This window comes from Channa argus, chromosome 20 (assembly GCF_033026475.1).
Source record: "Channa argus isolate prfri chromosome 20, Channa argus male v1.0, whole genome shotgun sequence".
Lineage (NCBI taxonomy): Eukaryota > Metazoa > Chordata > Actinopteri > Anabantiformes > Channidae > Channa > Channa argus.
In genome coordinates this window covers 20,498,375-20,517,076 of record NC_090216.1, presented here as the reverse complement: position 1 = coordinate 20,517,076, position 18,702 = coordinate 20,498,375, and the positions used below count along the sequence as shown (strand labels likewise).

Sequence of the window (18,702 nt, the reverse complement as noted above, 5' to 3'; positions counted from 1 at the left end):
GGTTCAGGAGAGATGAGTAGATCAAGACCTGTGCAATGAAGTCTCAATTTTTAAATATTCTTGTGTTAAAGTAATTTATACACATATTCACATTTTCTTCATACAAGCAAACAAGTAAAATGTATGTAATAACAAATGAGATATTCAGGGGATACTAGTTAAGATCATTATTTTGTGGTTGTGACATCACAGTCAATATGAATACACATTAATGGTAACACATGTGCAGGTCTATCTGGTTAAAATTACAATGTGTTTTCACAGAAAAGTTTAGAGACAGAAAGTTCTCTTCTTGAAGTGACACAGCTTTCATGTAAGTGATATACACCGGACATTGAACTGGATTTAGAGTTATGAGAGATTATGCTTCATATTCCAAACACAATGTTATAGTGTTTTCATTTAGTTTGTGAAAGAATTCATTTCAGTTTTATTTATATAGCATTAATTCACAGCAAAATAATCTCAAGGCACTTTACATAGTAAATTCAAGACTATACAGATTTGTAGTAAAAACCCAACAAATCCTCCCTGAGAAAGCACTGAGGCGATGGTGGAGAAAACTTTTATTGGATAAACTCTCTGACAGAACCAGGCTCAGGGTGGGCGGCCATCTGCCTTGACCGGTTGGGGTGAGTGGAAAGTGGTGAGAGAAAAGAAAAGAAGAGCAATAAGAAGCAATAGCAAAACATTGGGCAGATTGGTAGGACCAGTAGCTGAACAAAGTTCAAAGTTTGGTACACCTACAGAATGGGATAGAGAGAGAGAGACAGCTTTTTTTTCAATTATGGTAGCAATGAGCAATGAGGTGGAGGGGCAGCAGGTTCATCCTCTGAATCCTTTGGAGTCATTCAAATCCATTAGCTGAAAACAAATGGGTAAGTCAAAGTTTTATCCATCCAACATAGTATATTTGGATTAGTTATTTAAGTGACAACAATACACTTCATAGTTCTCTTTAATTATCTGTTAGGACATTAGGACAAATTGCCCTGCTTTAGATAATGAACAGTCCCTTATAAGACTTTCCTACAAGTAAATGAATTAAACTCATTAAAAGTGCATCACCTTTTTCTATACTCAATGAAAACGTCTGGATATTTGAAACTGTAAAACATGTTTTTAATTTACAGTAACTGCTCAAAACAATATTTTTACTCTTTGATCCCCAGTGTGACTGTACGTGTGGCGCATGTTATTAATCTTTATAGTTTGTTCTGGGTGGCTTACCAGATTTGGATTAGCTTATTTGTCATGTTACAAGTCGTGCTTTTGTTTTTCCTTATATAGTCCATATAGAGCTGGATGTTTGTCTTTTATTGAGTCCCCTTTTTTTCAACAGCATGCAACATATTTTACAGATGATCTTGGTGTATTTTACAGGGGACAAGGTGCAGAGGTTTCACCAGTACTGGCTCTGGGAAGCACTCTGCACTGAAGAGTTGGAGAAGCAGTTGGCTTCTAAAAAGGGCCTGCTAAGTGTTAGTACACTATACTGTATGTACTAACATGGTTCAGTGGTTTAAGTCCTACTGAATCCTACATTGTTCTCAATCATAACAAGTATGGCTTTCCAGCCTGTTATCATTCCAGAGGCATGGAACTGTTGCTTTGTCTAGTCCCTTCTGCATTACATGCTGATGCGTCAGTGATCAAAGCTCTGAGCTTTCGAGGTAGTACAGTGGAAACCCCTTCAATATTTGATGCCCAAAGGAATGACTAGGTTTACAAATTTACAAAGTCAAGATACAGAACTTTCCTAGATTAGACTGGGGTTCAACTCTGGTGGAAGATGTGCGCTTTAATGATCAGTACACACCCTACCGGACGTGGTTACTATAGTACGGAAGTACAGGTGTGCCATTGCCACTGTATGTTGCGTTTTGTTATTGTGTAATTTATATTGTAATATAACCTTACCCTGAATTTGTTTTCCCTAATCCTAAAGCAATTTATGTATATATATATAAAAAACCATCAATAAAATGTCAAGTGTACCTGTAGCATCAAAACTAGACACCGTTGTTCCCATGGTCAAATCCTGGTGCCCCTGGAGCATCCAATAGTAATGCCAAAGGGTACTTTTGGCGTCAGTTAGATATGTCAAGGGTGCAATTTGACACCTAAAGAAGTGTCATTGTCTGATGCTGCGGCATGAGAACGTGTTGGACTTCCCATATAGACAGCAGAGTGAAGTAGACTCGGGAAGAGTCATCAATGTGACTTCAAGGGTCGCCAGGCCACTCAGCTCTAAAATCAAGGTGACAAAAGATGAATAGGAACAATTACCATCCTCACTCCTCTCCTTCTCTCCCTTTGAGAAACTCTTATCCTTTGACTCAAACCTTCCATTTTTCATCAGGTCAATGAATGATTCAGTGTTTCTATTAGCATTTTATTAGATCTCCTTTTTGAAGAGATGTATAATTAGAGTTGGAAATGGCACCTCGATCTCCTTCTCAACCTTCACTCACCCCAGCTCTCAAATAAAGCTTTGTGTCAGTCGCCCCCCCATTAAGATTAATGATAAGCTAATAACAATACCACTGCAATAGCTCCACTTTACTGCCAGCCTTGCTTAATTCTTCCTTCATTTCTTTATCTCCAGGACCTAAATGCTAATGTTAACAGTTGCACAGATCTTTGTGCTATACCATACAGTGACACTACCCAAAAAATAATTTGATTATTTGCATTGTAATTTGTGACAATGGGGAAGGTTTTTGTTTCATTTTTGTTTCTCTGTCTCCAGTACCAGGTTTTCCCTACCCAGCAGCCAGTGCAGCAGCAGCATACAGAGGAGCCCACCTACGAGGTCGAGGACGGACTGTATACAACACATTCAGGGCAGCTGCTCCACCTCCTCACATCCCAGCTTACGGAGGGTAAGCATCCTTTTCTTTTCTGCTCTTGTCCTTATTCCTCATTGGTTTCTCCTTTTCTGTTTCTCTTTTTCAACGTCCAGTCGTGAATCCCTGTGCTCAGAGTCAGCAGAGCGATGCATGCCAGCCTCGCCTCACAGCAATAACACACTCCTCCCCTTCCACAGCATGTTGAATCAACCAACAGGCATGCTCCAAGACATGTCCTTTTGCACGTATTGTGTTGTCGTTGAGTGAGGCTGTGTTAGTAGAGGAAAGGGATTTAGACTTTAGAACATTTTAGAACAAACAAAAAAGAAGCATCTTCCATTCCAAGCAGCAGCTCTGGGTAACCCTTAATGGCTTGATCCTCTGAGAACAAGAATAGAAGTTTTGCAAATATTGGAAATTTAGTGCATAAAGGGTATGGCCCTTGCAGACAGAACATAGCAAGATTACTAAATTAGCATCTAAAACAATGGAAAACCACATTTATGTCTTTTTAGTTTAGCACATCAGCCGTGCATAGAGCTTAAAGTGTAGTTTTGCTGACTCTTTCTTTGGTGTGATGTCTACATGAGATCGTAACTAGATTAAATAACTGGCCAAAATCCGTTTTCCGTTAAAGGAAAATGTTAAACTTGGCTTGTTATAGCAAATTATAAAACAACAAACATGAAAAGAAAAATGTATAGTTTGCCAAGAAATTTTAAATATTACTGATCAACATCAGTTAATTACTGATAAATATTAAGTTCATAAAATAATAAAAATAAGCTAATTGAGAACAAAACCAAACAAATTGAGCTAGGATTCAACCCCGAATTTAACTGTAAATAATATTATTTTAAGGGTGAGGGTTTCCTCCATGTATTCCATTTTCCTCCCACAGTCCAAAGACATACAAGTTTGGTTAATTGGTGACTATAAATTGCCTGTAGGTGTGAATGGTTGTCTGTCTCTGTATGTCTCTCTGTGTTGGCCCTGGACACTGTCTCTCACCCAGTGACAGTTTGGATAGGCTCCAACCCCCTACATCCCTGAACAAGGATAAACAGTTACAGATAATGGACTGATGACAACTTTACTATAAACTTATAGTATAACATATTCTCATATGTTATACTGTTTAGTAATTTTGGAAACATATATGGCCCGGAACAAAGAATGCTCCATCTACTGTTACACAGACAGTTTAAAGTAGATGTGTATGTATTGTGTGATGGAAGAAAGAGGAAGCAGCAGAGGAACCTTCACAACAGATGGGAAGAGAGAAGACAGGGAGAACACTCCAGCATGGTCTTGACAAAGAGATATGTGCTCCAGATTGTACTTTCATTAATGCTGCAGCACCACTTAATTGCCTTGGTGGCAGTCTGATGGTGAATTATTAATGTGAACCGTGATATATTTTTATTAAAACTGTCTGTCTCGAGTGGCGATGAGCCGGGTCCAAATAAATGGTGTGACATAGATAGACATAGATAGAAAAACAAGTTTGCTTAGTGTGTGTGCTCATTAAAAGTCCCTTCAGGTCTTTCAGGGGCCCTGACATGAGCCTGTAGTGTCAATAAACCAATATGCACATGTAGCTGTTCTGCACAATAATTTTAATGAGCTCTCTGGGCTGCATCAACATTTGTAAAGTTATCGATTATCAGAGGAAGCATAAATGGTGTGAAACCAATGCAATGGCTGGTGAAATTGAAAGCTTTGTTCTCACAGATGCCCTTTATGTTAAATTCAACAGTGTTTTCCTCATTTTATTGGAAGCTAAATGAGAAATGTTTTCTTTGTCTCTCTCTCTCTCTCTCTCTCTCTCTCACCCACACCCACACACACACACACACACACACACACACACTTTTTAAATCAACATTTTCAGTAATGTAATGTAAACAGTAATCAGAAATCACTGTTTCAGTAACAATAATAGGCACTAAAATATTTACCTAAGTAAAACTGACCTGTATATTGAAATTTCTGACACAGTGATAATCATCAGGAGGCACTCAACTGTAATCTACAAAATTTTTCAAACTGGCAACAAACTGCAACCTGGGAATGTGCTCATTAGAAGCTCCAATTTGTCAAATCAATCATCATTCAGTGAATTATAGTGTCCTAACTTGTTGTAGTTGTGGTGTTAATCTCTGTTGTAGTTATTATTTAATGGACCTTATTTTACAATGTTTTCCTATGTGTGCAAAAGACTAGTAATATGATCACCTGATGCCTAATTTTACTTAAAGCAGATCACAAGATTGCACTAGATCCATACTATATACAAGTCATCGCCCCTTAAAGTAGCTAGTTCAGGTCTGGACTCTATAGGCCGGTCCAAAACATTCCCTTGGAATCATTGTCTTGTTGTAAAAGCCAGTTTATTGCGCTTCAACTCACAAACTGATCTGCTACTTCAGGGAAGAAGCTAGAAGGTCCCCATTTTCAATCTCCTGGCAGCTTTCTCTTCGGAGTTTGCATGGTCTTCCTGTGCTTGCAGGGGTTTCCTCCAGATACTCTGGTTTCCTCTCACAGTCCAAAGACATGCATACTAGGTTAATTGGTGAACAAAGTTGCCACTGCTGTGCCAGATATGTAAAATTGCCTATTTTTAATTTGGGTACTCTCCTTTTGTTACATCAGCTGTGGGATGAACAGAGAGGTTAAATTGTAGTTAGATTCCAACTTTACATACAAAAGTGTTTTGTACTTAAGTTAGGTCTTTGTGGATGTGCACCTCAGCCAACCTAAACTTTATCTTTTATGCTCTTGGTCACAATATGCAATTTTATAAATACTCCTATTAAGTATTGATTTTGAGGTTTCGTTTGAGCTGCAAAGTGAGGGACAGACAGATCTTTTAAGCAGCTGTCTGATGCCAAAAAAAATGAGATCATGAATTAACTCATCTATACATGATATAGTAATCCATGCCCACAGCTCCTCCATAACACTTTCAGGACTTAGTAGTAATAAAAAAGAAATTTTCTCTTTGCCTCCAGTACTTTGCATCATGATAAACCTTTATTAAAATCCTCTATTTTCTATTTTATATAAAAAGTTCAGAATCTGATGCAGAACAGAAAAAAGCATGGCTTCACTTATTTTAAACTTGCTTCTTTTGGTTCTAGTTTGGGTAGGACATGTACATAAATGCAATTAAACTTCTCTTTGACTTCCTTATATTTAAATATCTATCTACTTTAATTCGACTTTTACTAATCTATATACTAGCTGAAAAAATGCCTCCAGGTGACAGCACTTGAAGGAACCATCAGTTTAGATTATCTCATCTTGTTGCTCATACTATGGAGTATTCATGGTCAACCTGCTTTTCCAGAGCTCCAGAGCTTTTCATCTAAAGCCATAGAAACCAGGTTAAAAATTGGTGAAGTAAACGTCTAACTGAAGTGAGTGAGAGTGTATGTTGGACCTTTCCAGCCTTCTTTCCCAGCCATTAAAGTGCAGAGGCGAGTGCCTGCTGTATTTCCCCTTAGCATCTGCCCCTCCTACAACTTATTTGTTGTCTGTTATTTTGGTTGTTGATTGGATTGTGGAGATGGGGGTTGGTTATAGGCCAGTGCCTGCATGTCAACATGCACTAATATGGATGTTTTTGTTTTATTGTGTATGTTTGTCTGTTTTGTGTTTGCATCCTCTGCAGTGTTGTTTACCAGGATGGATTTTATGGTGCAGATATTTATGTAAGTATTATTTACTGGTATGACATAGCATGTTACAGTGCCGTCTCCATGGTCTTTGCCATTTTGCTATGCACATGCATGGCCCCAAACCTTTTATTAACTCATGGCTGATATTTAATAAAATAATCTGAACACAGATTAGTTTACTGGTTTTACTGTGCCTGCTATAATTGCAATTCACAACCTCTCTCTCTCGCTCTCTCTCTCTTTATATCTGTTAATAGTGTGTGTGTGTGTGTGTGTGTGTATATATATATATATATATATATATATATACACACACACACACTATTAACAGATCACACATTAAACCAACCACACTAGTACACTCAGAGACCTATTTCTTATGGTCATGAGAAGTGCAGTAGAAAATCTCTAATGAAAGAAACCAACAGAACCAGACTCAAAGTGGCTGTACTTTTCCTGTGACCCTACAGTTCCACCAGGAATGTCTGCCTCATGTTTCTTTTCCGACACAGTTGATGGAGCTGATCGCTGCCACACCAGTCAATGCTTGTGATTCAACCAGGTGCACTACAACACATTTCAGAAGCATCCCAGAAGCTGCTCTCTGCTCTGCTCCGCTGAAGATACACACCTAGTCTGTTTTAATGGAAGCTGCTTCTGGGACACTTCTGAAAAAAGTTCAACCCATCCCACAAATATCACTTTCCATCTTTTTCCTCCTTATGTAGCCTTTCAAGCAGGAGGCAAAATATGGGATTTTCTTCAGGGATTGTGAAGTAAATATGAAATAATTATGAGGAGGAATTATTGAACTTTTAACCATTAGACAGTTCTTGATACAATAAACACATGAATGAGTCTTTAGTCCCATATAATATCCACTCAGTTTAGTGGCCAATAGTGAGCATTAAGCCATAATGCTGACAGTTTAGCAGTTTGTTCTACGCAGTATATTTCAATTAAATTAATTTCTGTATCATATTTGAACTCTGAATTAATTCACATTAAGTAAGTTAAACAACTTAACTTCGCCCCTATGAAGAAACATATGTTCATGAAATGTATGACAGCTGTGGACCATATTATGAATTTTATACATAACTAAGGAAAAAAATATAATGTACAAAAAAATTGCTTGTGCGTGTCAGTTACTGTAAGAGCAAATTTGTTTATACGTGTAGTTCATGCATGAGACCCTGTTACTATCTCTGACTAGGTTTAACATAGTTTTTGTTACTGTAATCCATTCAAGATGGAGTCATGAATTAAAAAAACAAAAAACAAACTAAACTTCCAAAATAAAAACCTGAGTTTAAACTGAGATCACTTTTTTCAACACACATCAAGAATGCTCTGTGTTGCACCATTGTCTAAATGTTTATTTCCTTACTAATGCTGTGTGGCAGATTACAGGAACACCAGAACACCAAGAACACAGTTGCTCGACCTTTTTGGCTCCCCATTAGCCCTTGTGCCCATGCCACAGGGAATGACTGCCATGCTGAAATCACATTTAATATTCATTAGCGCTGGGATCAGGAGCCACTGATGTGGTGTTTGTGTTTATTGCAAAAGTGCTACCTTCAAAATGGTCTTACTCAGTTCATTCAAAAAACTGATTAAATAAGACATGCCCACTCATGCAGGTTGATGATTGATGCCCCTACATAATGAACAATGGTATCAAGAAAATACAATAAAATATCAAGAAGTGGACGTAGTGTAAGTCGAACTAGATTAAACTGGAGGTACAGTGTGTACACTTTTTTCTACAGTACTAGCTACTGTTTCCTCATGAATGCCAACTTAAAACTTCTTCATGTATGGACAATGCATGACCTAAATGCTTAATAAAATACATCTCATGCACACATGTTTTATACTCAACAAGCATGATCTCATCTTTGCTCCCTTGTTTTCTTGTCCTGTACAAACTATTTATGCTGTTCCAGCGCCAGCGCCGACTCCCTTGGTTTCAGTCTTTAAAAAATTATCTTGAGTGTGTTGCGTTTCTGATGGTTTTGTGACATTACAATGGACAGGTAATGTTATCATGATAACCCCCAGACGTGTTATACCCTGTAGCCCATTGTAGAAACAAACCTTAATTTATTTAAGGAGATGTCACCTGCCATCATTGAGAACTTAATGCCATGTGCCATTTACAGCCAACTCTCTGGGACCTTTGTGACAACTCAAATATACAGAACAGTTTGAGGCTATTGGCAATGCGAACATTCAATACAGTGTAGAGCGGTTGTCCACCAATCTCACAGTTGTTGGTTCAATCCCCGGCTCCTCTGGTTACATGTCGAAGTGTCCTTGAGCAAGACACTGAACCCCAACTTAGTTGCTCCCGGTGAGTGTTGGTCAGCTGCATAGCAGCTCCCCCATCGGTGTATGAATGTGTGTGTGATTGTGAGTGTGAATGGGTAAATAAGAAGCAGTGTAAAGCGCTTTGATTGCCAATAGGTAGAAAAAGCGCTATATAAGTGCAGACCATTTACCATTTGTTAAGACATGTGTCTATATATATATATATATATATATATATATATATATATATATATATATATATATATATATATATATATATATATATATATATATATATATATATATATATATATATATATATATATATATTATAGTCATTGCATATTTCTGCAATGTTTGAATCCCACTGAGAACTGTCAAAGGTCTTAAATGAAAGTGTCAACATGATGATTTTCATATAAGTAAAAAACATGTAATTCTTGTAATTAATGGAATTCTTGTAATTGTCTCAAACTATTAATACAAAGTTTCTGTGACAAAATTTGGATGTCTGTTCACGTGTAACTGTAGTTCAATCAGGAGAGACACAAGAATAGTAATTTGGAAGTGCTTAATTGTAAATTTATTGTCCAAGAGTACATGACTAAAAAAGATTTGGCATTTATAGCCCATTGTAAATTCAGCATTCTAAAACTAGATACTCATAGTGGATGTGTAGAGATAATGAGGCCAATGAGGATAGTGAAACAAGAAAGGCTAGAGTCTAATGCACTGGCAAAGGTTTGTGAGAAAGGAGGGGGCAACATGATGGCTTAGTTCAACTGTAGGGAAGGATTCTGATTCATGGAGGACAAAGGCAATTATGAGGTGATGCAGATGAGAGGCTTGCAGGTATCTGGTGAAGCATGATGGAAGACACATAGAGCACTGATCTGATGAATTGGAGGAGCATGGGATGGAAGAGGGTTGCACCAGAGAGGATTGCCAGCTGACAGAAGCGAGAGGAAACAGATTGTTTGACAGATATAAGAGGATTTGTTTGTTTGAGGCTATGGTGGAAACTGATTGATTAATAGAGGGAGATACCCGCAATCAGCTGATTAAGATGGAAAGTAGAGGTGGAGAGAGAAAGAATAAGGGTATGTCTTTCTGCTTGAACATTTGCATTAGTATAATTTTAAACCAGACTTCATGAATTACCCCTCAACTTGATTGGGACAGTATTAATGCATTAGCAAAATTCTGATGTATATTTGTTTCAGATTTATTTTTCGTGGGGAAAGATCTGGGGGTTTGAAAAATAAGTCAGCTTTGACTGAGATCTGTAATCTACATAAAAAAGGGGAAAAATAAGAAAGTAAGTGAAGAAAAAATATATTTTTTGTTAATTTACATAAAAATAAATTAAAAGCAAATTCTTTTTATTTTAACTTTGTTGTGTTGCCTTCTGTTTTCACTGTGCTCCATTTTGCCTTTGCAATCTGCCATCAAATAGCTAGATCATAAAATAATCTAGCTGAAAGTTGTAAGGATGCTGGCTGCTAAATGTATGCAGATGACACAGTCATTTAAGCAACAGCAGAAACTCCTCATCAGGCTGCACAACTGTTAACCAAGCAGCTGGTCAGTATTTCCCAGTGGGTGCAACATAACTGTTTAAATTTTAATGAAGTTTCAATGTGTTTTTCATTATATATAAATTAAAATACTGGATAAATTAAAAGTTATTATGGATGGAAAGGAAATGACACCTAGGCATTTGAATTCACTCACTCTCTTAAGCTTGGACTCCAAACTATAGTTTTATGTCATTGTTAGGAAATGACTGTAAAGTATGAACATAGTATAACATATGAACTGTGTTACTATGTCAGTAATGATGGTGTTGACATGGCTGCACAGCTTTTTGCTACATGCTGCATATACATAGTTGCTTGTATGTGACTATGTTAAGCCAGACCGTTCTCATTCCCAATGGATCAAAAAACATCCATTTTGACGAGTCTTTTTGCATTACTTGCTGATGGATAAGGTACTCATTTGTATCGTTGATCAATGCACAGATTTGTTTGTGAAGTACAACAGAAATCCTTCAATATATGACACTTAAAGAAATGACTTAGTATATAAAATTAAATAAAACACAGTAATTTCACACAGGTGAGCAGTGTTCAGTTCTAGTGCAAGACGTTTTGAACTTGACAATTGCACATAATGATCGTAACACAACATGACACGTGGTTACTATAACAAGGAAGTAGGTTTGGCGTTGTTGTCATTAAATGAAAAGTCACCCTGAAGCGGTTTTTACTAACCCTAATGCAGTTTTCCCATGGTGTCCATGGTGCATTCCTGGAGCGTCCAATTGTAATGCCAAAGTGAACCTGTGATGTCACTTTGATATCCATAAGAATGTTAAAAAAGCAGCATCAATTTGACACATCATTACCTGATGCTGTGGGACGAGAACATGTTAAGCTGTATTGCTCTTGAAAAAAAACATTTAAACTTTTAAATAATACAGGAGAACAAAAATAAAGTTAAACAGTATTGAGAGTTGAAATGTCTCACCAAACTCATCTTACTGACAAAGCAAAGCTTTCTTACAGTTGTACTTATTTAGGTACATTAACAGTTCATGTTTTTGCAAGCACCCACTGAGCTTTGTTCTACTCATCTTGCTCTGCCAGATGATTATTCATTGTATGCTTTCATTGTACCTGCTCAAAAGTAATTTTCTTCACAATGTTGTTGTCTCATTTTAAATAAACTGGGATTTGTTCCTAAGCACCTTCTCTTTAAACAACTGTTGCTGACATCATGTTTCTTTGTTTTCTTAACTGACTGATAGAGCAGTCAGTGAGGGCAACAGACATCTTTCATTAGAGGTGGAGCTGATAAAATGTATAATTTGATTTTTGTGTAATCATTGTGTAATCCCCTGAACATAAGAACTGCACTGTCTTTAGCTTATAAATAATTTTCCAGGAGTCAAGGGGACAAACAAAGCATTTAGTTTTTTCACATGATGTATGGCTATAGAGGAGCTTGATAGCTATTTTGGAAAGTATTCATGGGAGAAGGTACTGAAACAGCAGTTAGACAAATTGGGAGAACCAAAAATATGAATCATTGTGTTGCATAAGTTACAATGTATTAACGTTCTTATATGAGTTGATGAACAGAACTTTGTTAAAAAAAACAAAAATATGACATTAACATTAGAAGAATAAGACTTATGACCTTGGTATTTCTTAGGTCATGGCTACAGCCCTGTGTTTTATGTCTGTTTCATTGTCAGAGTCTGACATGCAAAACTGCAGAAAGCTGTTCTGAGTATCCATATGACTAAATTTACTTTATTTCCTGTCACCTCTTGTGTGTGTGTGTGTGTGTGTGTTTAGGGTGGTTACGCTGCCTACAGATATGCCCAGCCTACTGCTGCCACAGCTGCTGCATACAGTGACAGGTAAGATACAAACTGTCACTGACACATTAAGAGGTGCAAGATTCACTGGTGTTACATTTTACTTCCAGCTAAAGTTGCATGTACCATGTTTTGCAAATTAACACTTTACAAGATAGTTCAAAGTTTACTTCCACAAATTAAAATGAAGTAGTCCATGTCCATTGTTCATAATTTTGTTTTTTTAAGCCCATATTTCCAAAACGTTATCTAATTCATGTAAATATATCAGATTTCACACCCAAGAAAGCTTAATTTCTTTAATTGCCTATTAACCATTTAGCTCTTACAAAACACTGAGATACGTGGTAGATACGTAGTGGTTAATTGGCTAGTAATGATAAAGCTACTTTTAGCAGAAGAGCCAGGCTCAGGATGTGTGACTATTTACATAGCGTGACCAGTTAGGTTGAGTGGAGTGTCGTATGAGAAAAGAAAAGCAACAAATAGGTAACATCCACTGTTACTATGAAGCAATCCTGCTTCTACGAAATTCTGTTCTTGTGGACTGCAAATGTGATTCTTTTCCTATAAAAAATGCCTTGATTGGATTAAATTCCAAGGTACTATATTTTTTAAATGAATAATGTACAAAGAAGTTGCAAGGCAGTCGTTGGGGTGGATGGTGCCCATACAAAGCACAGGAGTGTCAGACCACAGACCCAAGTCTGACTCCAGGGTCTAGTTTATGATTACGTTTAGAAAATAAAAGCACCTTGGTTATGGTAAGTCAGAAACCATGCCTTACTTTAAAGACAAATTAACATGTTGTATCTAAAATGATTCCTCTCTCTATGCCCTAGTGTCTTTCCATTGCTCCAATCAAGTGCTGTAAGTTCCTAAAAATTACTAGGAAACAGTTTAAAAAGACTGTAAAACTTGATTTAAAACTAAAATATATTGGCATTTTGACATTTACATTAATTGTCAACATATCCTCCTTATGCTAAAACAAAATGTAATCAAGCTGCAATTAATTCAATTTAACTCAATTCAACTTTATTTATATAGCGTATAAATAATTTATTTATGTGTGAAAAATGTATTTATGTGTGAGGCAAAGGACAAATCCTGGTCAAAAATAACTCCAAGGTTCCTTGCAGTAGTACTGGAGGCCAGACTTATGCCATCTAGAGTAACAATATGGTTGGACATCATATTTCTGAGATTTTTGGGCCCAAAGACTATGACTTCAGTTTTGTCTGAGTTTAGAAGTAAGAAAGGAAGTAAGAGGACATCTGCTTCGAGCGGTTGGGGTGACTGGAAAGGGGAGACAGAAAAGAACCTGGCAAAAAAAGGAAACAACAAAACATTGGGCAGATTGGTAGGACCAGTAGCTGCACGCTGGAAGACACACAGCTTCAAAGCCAGGGACACCTGCAGAAAGGGACAGAGAGAGGGAGACAGAGAAGGACAAAGACAACTAACGGAGAGAACCCACAGAGTTAATGACATACAGTGGTGACAATTGCGGGGTGAGAGGAGAGGAGAGATGGTCTAGAGGAGGAAAGGAGCTCAGTGCATCGGGGGGTGGGTCCCCCAGCAGTCTAAGCCTATGGCAGCATAACTATAACTAACTATATGCTTTATTAAGAGGAAGGTTTTAAGCCTAGAATTAAAAGTAGAGATGGTGTCTGCGTCCCGAATCTGAACTGGGAGCTGGTTCCACAAGAGAGGAGCTTGATAGCTAAAGGCTCTACCTCCCATTCTACCTTTGGAAATTCTGGGAACCACAAGTAGGCCTCCATTCTGAGAGCGAAGTGGTCTACTGGGATGATATGATGCTATGAGATCTTCTATAGTGACTGAGCCCTGATAAAAATGTGTGTGTGTGGGGGGGGGGCAGGAAGGGTAACTGCCATAAAAACTCATGCCAAATCAATTTGTGGAACACATTTCGCTGGGGCAGTCCTTGAAGAGACAATGCAAAAGTTGTTGGTTTGAATTATTTCTGGATGGCAGAAATCCATCTTTTTCTAGAGCATGATGGACAGTTACTATAGAGGGCTTTTAGCTCTAGACAAGCCAAAATTATTTAAACTAATTATTTTCTAAGTATAGAGTAGATTCAATTAAAAAGAAGCCACCGTGCTTGTAAATGATGGCACTCTCTTTATTGCCATGACAGAATTGGGAGAAAGCCAAATTAGAAGGTTTTATTGAAATGTAAAAAGAGACAACTGGGCAAAGTTAAGCTGGTTAGAGCAAAGGTCTTAGCCTTTATAAAGCCATATACATTATGCACATGTGAACATAAATTTATGTGACATGACGTAATAAGACTGTTTACATCTGTTTTTGTTCTTACTTAGAGATGAAAAAACTATGAATTCCAGAGGCACTGATGCTGATTGCATGACTGCTACTGCTGATTTATGTTTGTCATTCACATTAATCAAATGGAAAGTCAGGATACCCTGCATCAGCTCTTTTGCATTTGCATTTCAAATATAATTTTGGGATAGAACAGCTGGGATAGGCTCCAGCATTCCTGAAAAACATAATGGGTTGAATGACATCAGGACTGACAACAATTTATATGGGTCAGTATAATGACCATTCATGTCCCCCTAGTGACTCCCCCACACCATAGTGGATTGTCAAGGCCCAGTCCATCAAAATTGTACATTAAAAAAAGCACACCTCATATTCCCACCTGTTAAGGTAATGGAGAGAATAAATTAGAATATAGGAAGATAGATGGAGACATGAAACATACAAGAAGAGATATATGTCTGTGGTTAACTACATTTGTTGGTGGTTATTCTTTTCTTCAGCTGACTACTGAAGGAAGGATCACAAGCACACGTGCATGAGATTCTACAGAGATTTACTGAGTACATAAGGCTAAAGCCAGTAATTGCCATTTTGCATTAGAAAATGTGTTCATTTCTGAACTTTTCAATTGTCATTATTAAGTATGTGGTTTGACTGTTTAGTACAAGTGTACTTCTTCTCAAGTGTTGATCTTCACGTGGATTTGTATGTTAAGTTGCTCTGCTGTGACTAATGTTTGCCTCATGTTGGACGATAGTCAGGTGCAGTGGTGGTATCAATAGGTGGACTTTAAACCACAAATCACAACCTACACCATAGCTATCTATGGCAGGATTCCCACTAACCCCTTGTAGCAAATTTAAATCCAGTTAAAGCCTTCAGCCCTTCCTAGCAGATATGCAGAAGGAAAGCCAGACACTTAATCCTTTCCCTGCCTGTGCAATGCCTTCCTCACTGCAATATACTGTAGCAATACATAAAAATAACTAGTGACTGCTGGAGTGTATCCATCAGCAGGTGGACACAGTCTGATACAACTGACCCAAACCAAATACCAACTGCCTAATGGATAGAGCCAAATGGATTATAAAGAAAGAAAACTGTGGAACCCCACAGGTAGACCAGCATACGTGCACAGGTTGTGTAGTTATCCTAAAAGGTTGGATTTGGATGATGGACAGCAGAGGCTGGGGTAACAATCAAGAATTGTCACCATTTCCATACAGTCTCTGAGTTCTGGTTTCTGCATGCCGTCATTGCAGAGCCTTTTTCATGCCAAAATAGGTGGTTGGTCACCGATTCACAGTCAGCAACTTATTACACATTTGACACTTTGAAATGTATTTTTTCAGTCATATTAGGTGAAACATGCCACAAAACATATCCAGAACATATCTTAATGGGCTTATTGAGCAGCCAGCCAGCATTGTGAAGGTATTCCCTTCTAAAGGTTTTTGAGCAAGGCATATGCTTCTAACCAATCAAAGGTCACCTTTTTTGCTTCACTGATCACTTCATATTTTTTCTTATGGCATTACAGTAAATAAGATGGTTTATTGTAACGTCATAAGAATCGTTTTGAGCTCCACGAAATGTGGCGGAGCATACTTTAGCAGAGTATGGAGAGGGGTGGTTGGGTAGAATGGAGTCCATTTTTAGCCATGGAAAGAGCATGTTACCTAATGACAATCAATTACTGATTGTCATTAGGTTTATACATGAATTCATGGTGCTAAAAGAGTGAATTCTTTTGACTTCAATGATACCTTCACTTTTCATCTCCTGCCATCATGAGGTTAATAAAGTTTGCAGTAAATTGTCTCAACAAATTGTAGACATTTCTGAAATTATGAATGGGTTAATAGTATTCAACACAAGGATTTTGACAAAGAGGTAAATGAGCTGATAGTGAAAGAAATAAGGTTAATCCTAGTAGTAACACTCATGGGTTAAATTTGGATAATTTTCATAAAACTAAAGAATAAAGTTAAGGTTCACCTTAGGAAATAGACCTGCAATTCATCTTAGGACATTAGCCTTTCATAGAGAATACACGTGGATTTTTAGTTTTGCCTACTTTACAGTTGCGGAGGGTCTCTGAAGATTTATCAGATGCTGTAAGAGTCTTCACACCAACTCTTCCTTCATTGACGAAGATTTGTCCTTTGGTGTAGTAATGAGACCACAATTAGAATGAATAACTAACTACAAGGCAACTTTGATGTATTTAAATACAAAATTCATTTGTCTGATCTAAAAAAGTCACTTTAGGCTGTAGCTTCAAGAAGAATGTTAATTATAGTTTATGTTTTTTTAAAAACAGAAAAAAAAACATTGAGCATGGAAAAATGTATAGTGCCCTAAGACACCTTAAAGATTATAAAGTTATTTAAATGAAAATCATTGGATAAGTGACAAAGTGAGTTAGGAACTGGCCTACTTAAATTATATAGTAAACTATCCTAATGTTGTATGGTAGAGGGTGTGTATCAAATTGAACTGTTGCAAGAAAAACACATATCTGTTTTTGTCTAGAAGAGAAATATCTGAATATGCAGCGTCTACAGTGTGATTTTCTAATCACGGTATAGTCAATAATGTTAAATCAGTAATTAATTCATTTTATGATATTAAATCAGCGTTTACACATAAATAAATGTATTTAGACATATGCATCATGTAGAGATGTATGTGTTCTTTTACCTGGAGAAGGTTGAGTGTTCAAGCTTGAAAGAGCCATGGTCATGGAAAAGAAGGCCATCTTTTCTCACTAATTTTGGCAAAAGTTCAAAGGTCAGATTGTTACCTTGGGATAGTCAGGAATGTGTTAGCGTGCTGATGGCACTCAATGAGAAATTTCTTGTGCATTAGACCAAGCTCCTAACCATTTTGTAGAGCTGTTGAAAATGTTGTTTCCATGCTTATCTTTTCACCTCAGGGTCACTTTAAAATGCATTTGACTCAAATTGCATTTGAATTTGTGGTACACTTGCAGCTTACTACACATAGTGTCTCACACACACTGTCACACAAACACACACACACACACTCTGATAATGGGTTAGGGCTCTGCGCTGTGAGATAACGTAGGTCAAACGCAGTGCTGGGTTAAGTGTGGGGGTTGGGGGCTGCATGGTGAATAGCAATGTCCAAAACTAATCGGGATTAACTTCTAATCGCTTCAGCCACTGGGCTGCTATGCAAATCAGCTCAATTATGGGCACAGGCCCTGGCCTCTGATTGGCTCTTATCGTCACTGGGCTAGGACAGAGAGACAGGGAATGGAGGGGGGTGGGCTGGTTGGCCTGCTCACTAGAAATAAGGACTGCTGCTGTCTGTTTCTTTCTAGAAGTAGAATTTTCAGTGATTCTTTATTGGTTATGAATTTTAACTATTTTCATAATGTCATAGATTTCATTCGTTGTTTTTTGGATTAAACTTAAAAGGGGGTAGACGCTAAATCACAACATAAACAAACACTCGGGTAAACATGAATCCCGGTGGGTCAGGCCAGTGGCTTGCAAAGTGGCTACGTGTGTATGTGTGTGTTTGTGTGTGTGAGTCTTTGTCTGTGGATAAATGAATGAGAAGCAACATTGTAAAGCACTTTGGGTATCAATAAGGCTATTGATGCCATTCCATTTGCGATAGATGTTTCTGATGATGATTTCAAATTATTCCATTCACATTCCATTAATTATTCCATGGCTTTACAAATTCAAATTCAGATGGCTTTTTGGGCATGACGTATTCATTGGCAGTGTTGCCAAGGCACTATGTGCTTTTCTTTTTGTGCCACTCTCAGATGAAAAAACATACAGTACACGTACACAGAAAAATCTAAATTGGCTCATTGTCCTGAAATAAACTGATCACGAGAAGCCAACTCTAGTAATTTAGTAATGGCTACCTGCTGTGAAAAATTCCGGAATATGTTCATGCTTGTCTACATGCTTCATTCATGTTTGACTGACAATGGCTAGGCGATAGAAGATAAAAATGCATTGTAAAATCTAAAAGCTGTTTTAACTTTAGCTAACTTTACTCAGTTATCAACAATACAATAACCTCACTACACCAATAAAAGGCAGAAATACGTAACACTGTCCCTATTCATTGCCAGATTGACTGCCAGAAACACTGGCAG

At 37.5% G+C, this 18,702-nt stretch overlaps 1 protein-coding gene across 28 annotated transcripts in view; it reads left to right on the top strand.

Annotated features, from left to right (window-relative positions):
• rbfox1 (RNA binding fox-1 homolog 1) overlaps positions 1–18,702 on the top strand; it is a 334,608-nt gene that overhangs the window by 307,282 nt on the left and 8,624 nt on the right. For 25 of the 28 annotated variants that reach the window (XR_010911867.1, XM_067488484.1, XM_067488475.1 and 22 more), the window contains 3 exons: positions 2,753–2,885; positions 6,529–6,568; positions 12,217–12,281. Coding sequence is in view for 26 of the 28 variants with exons in the window: in XM_067488484.1 (XP_067344585.1) it covers positions 2,753–2,885; positions 6,529–6,568; positions 12,217–12,281 (238 nt within the window). In the remaining 2 variants the exon portion in view is untranslated. The remainder of the gene's footprint in view (positions 1–2,752; positions 2,886–6,528; positions 6,569–12,216; positions 12,282–18,702) is intronic. The other 3 variants (XR_010911868.1, XM_067488491.1, XM_067488490.1) reach the window with 1 other exon arrangement.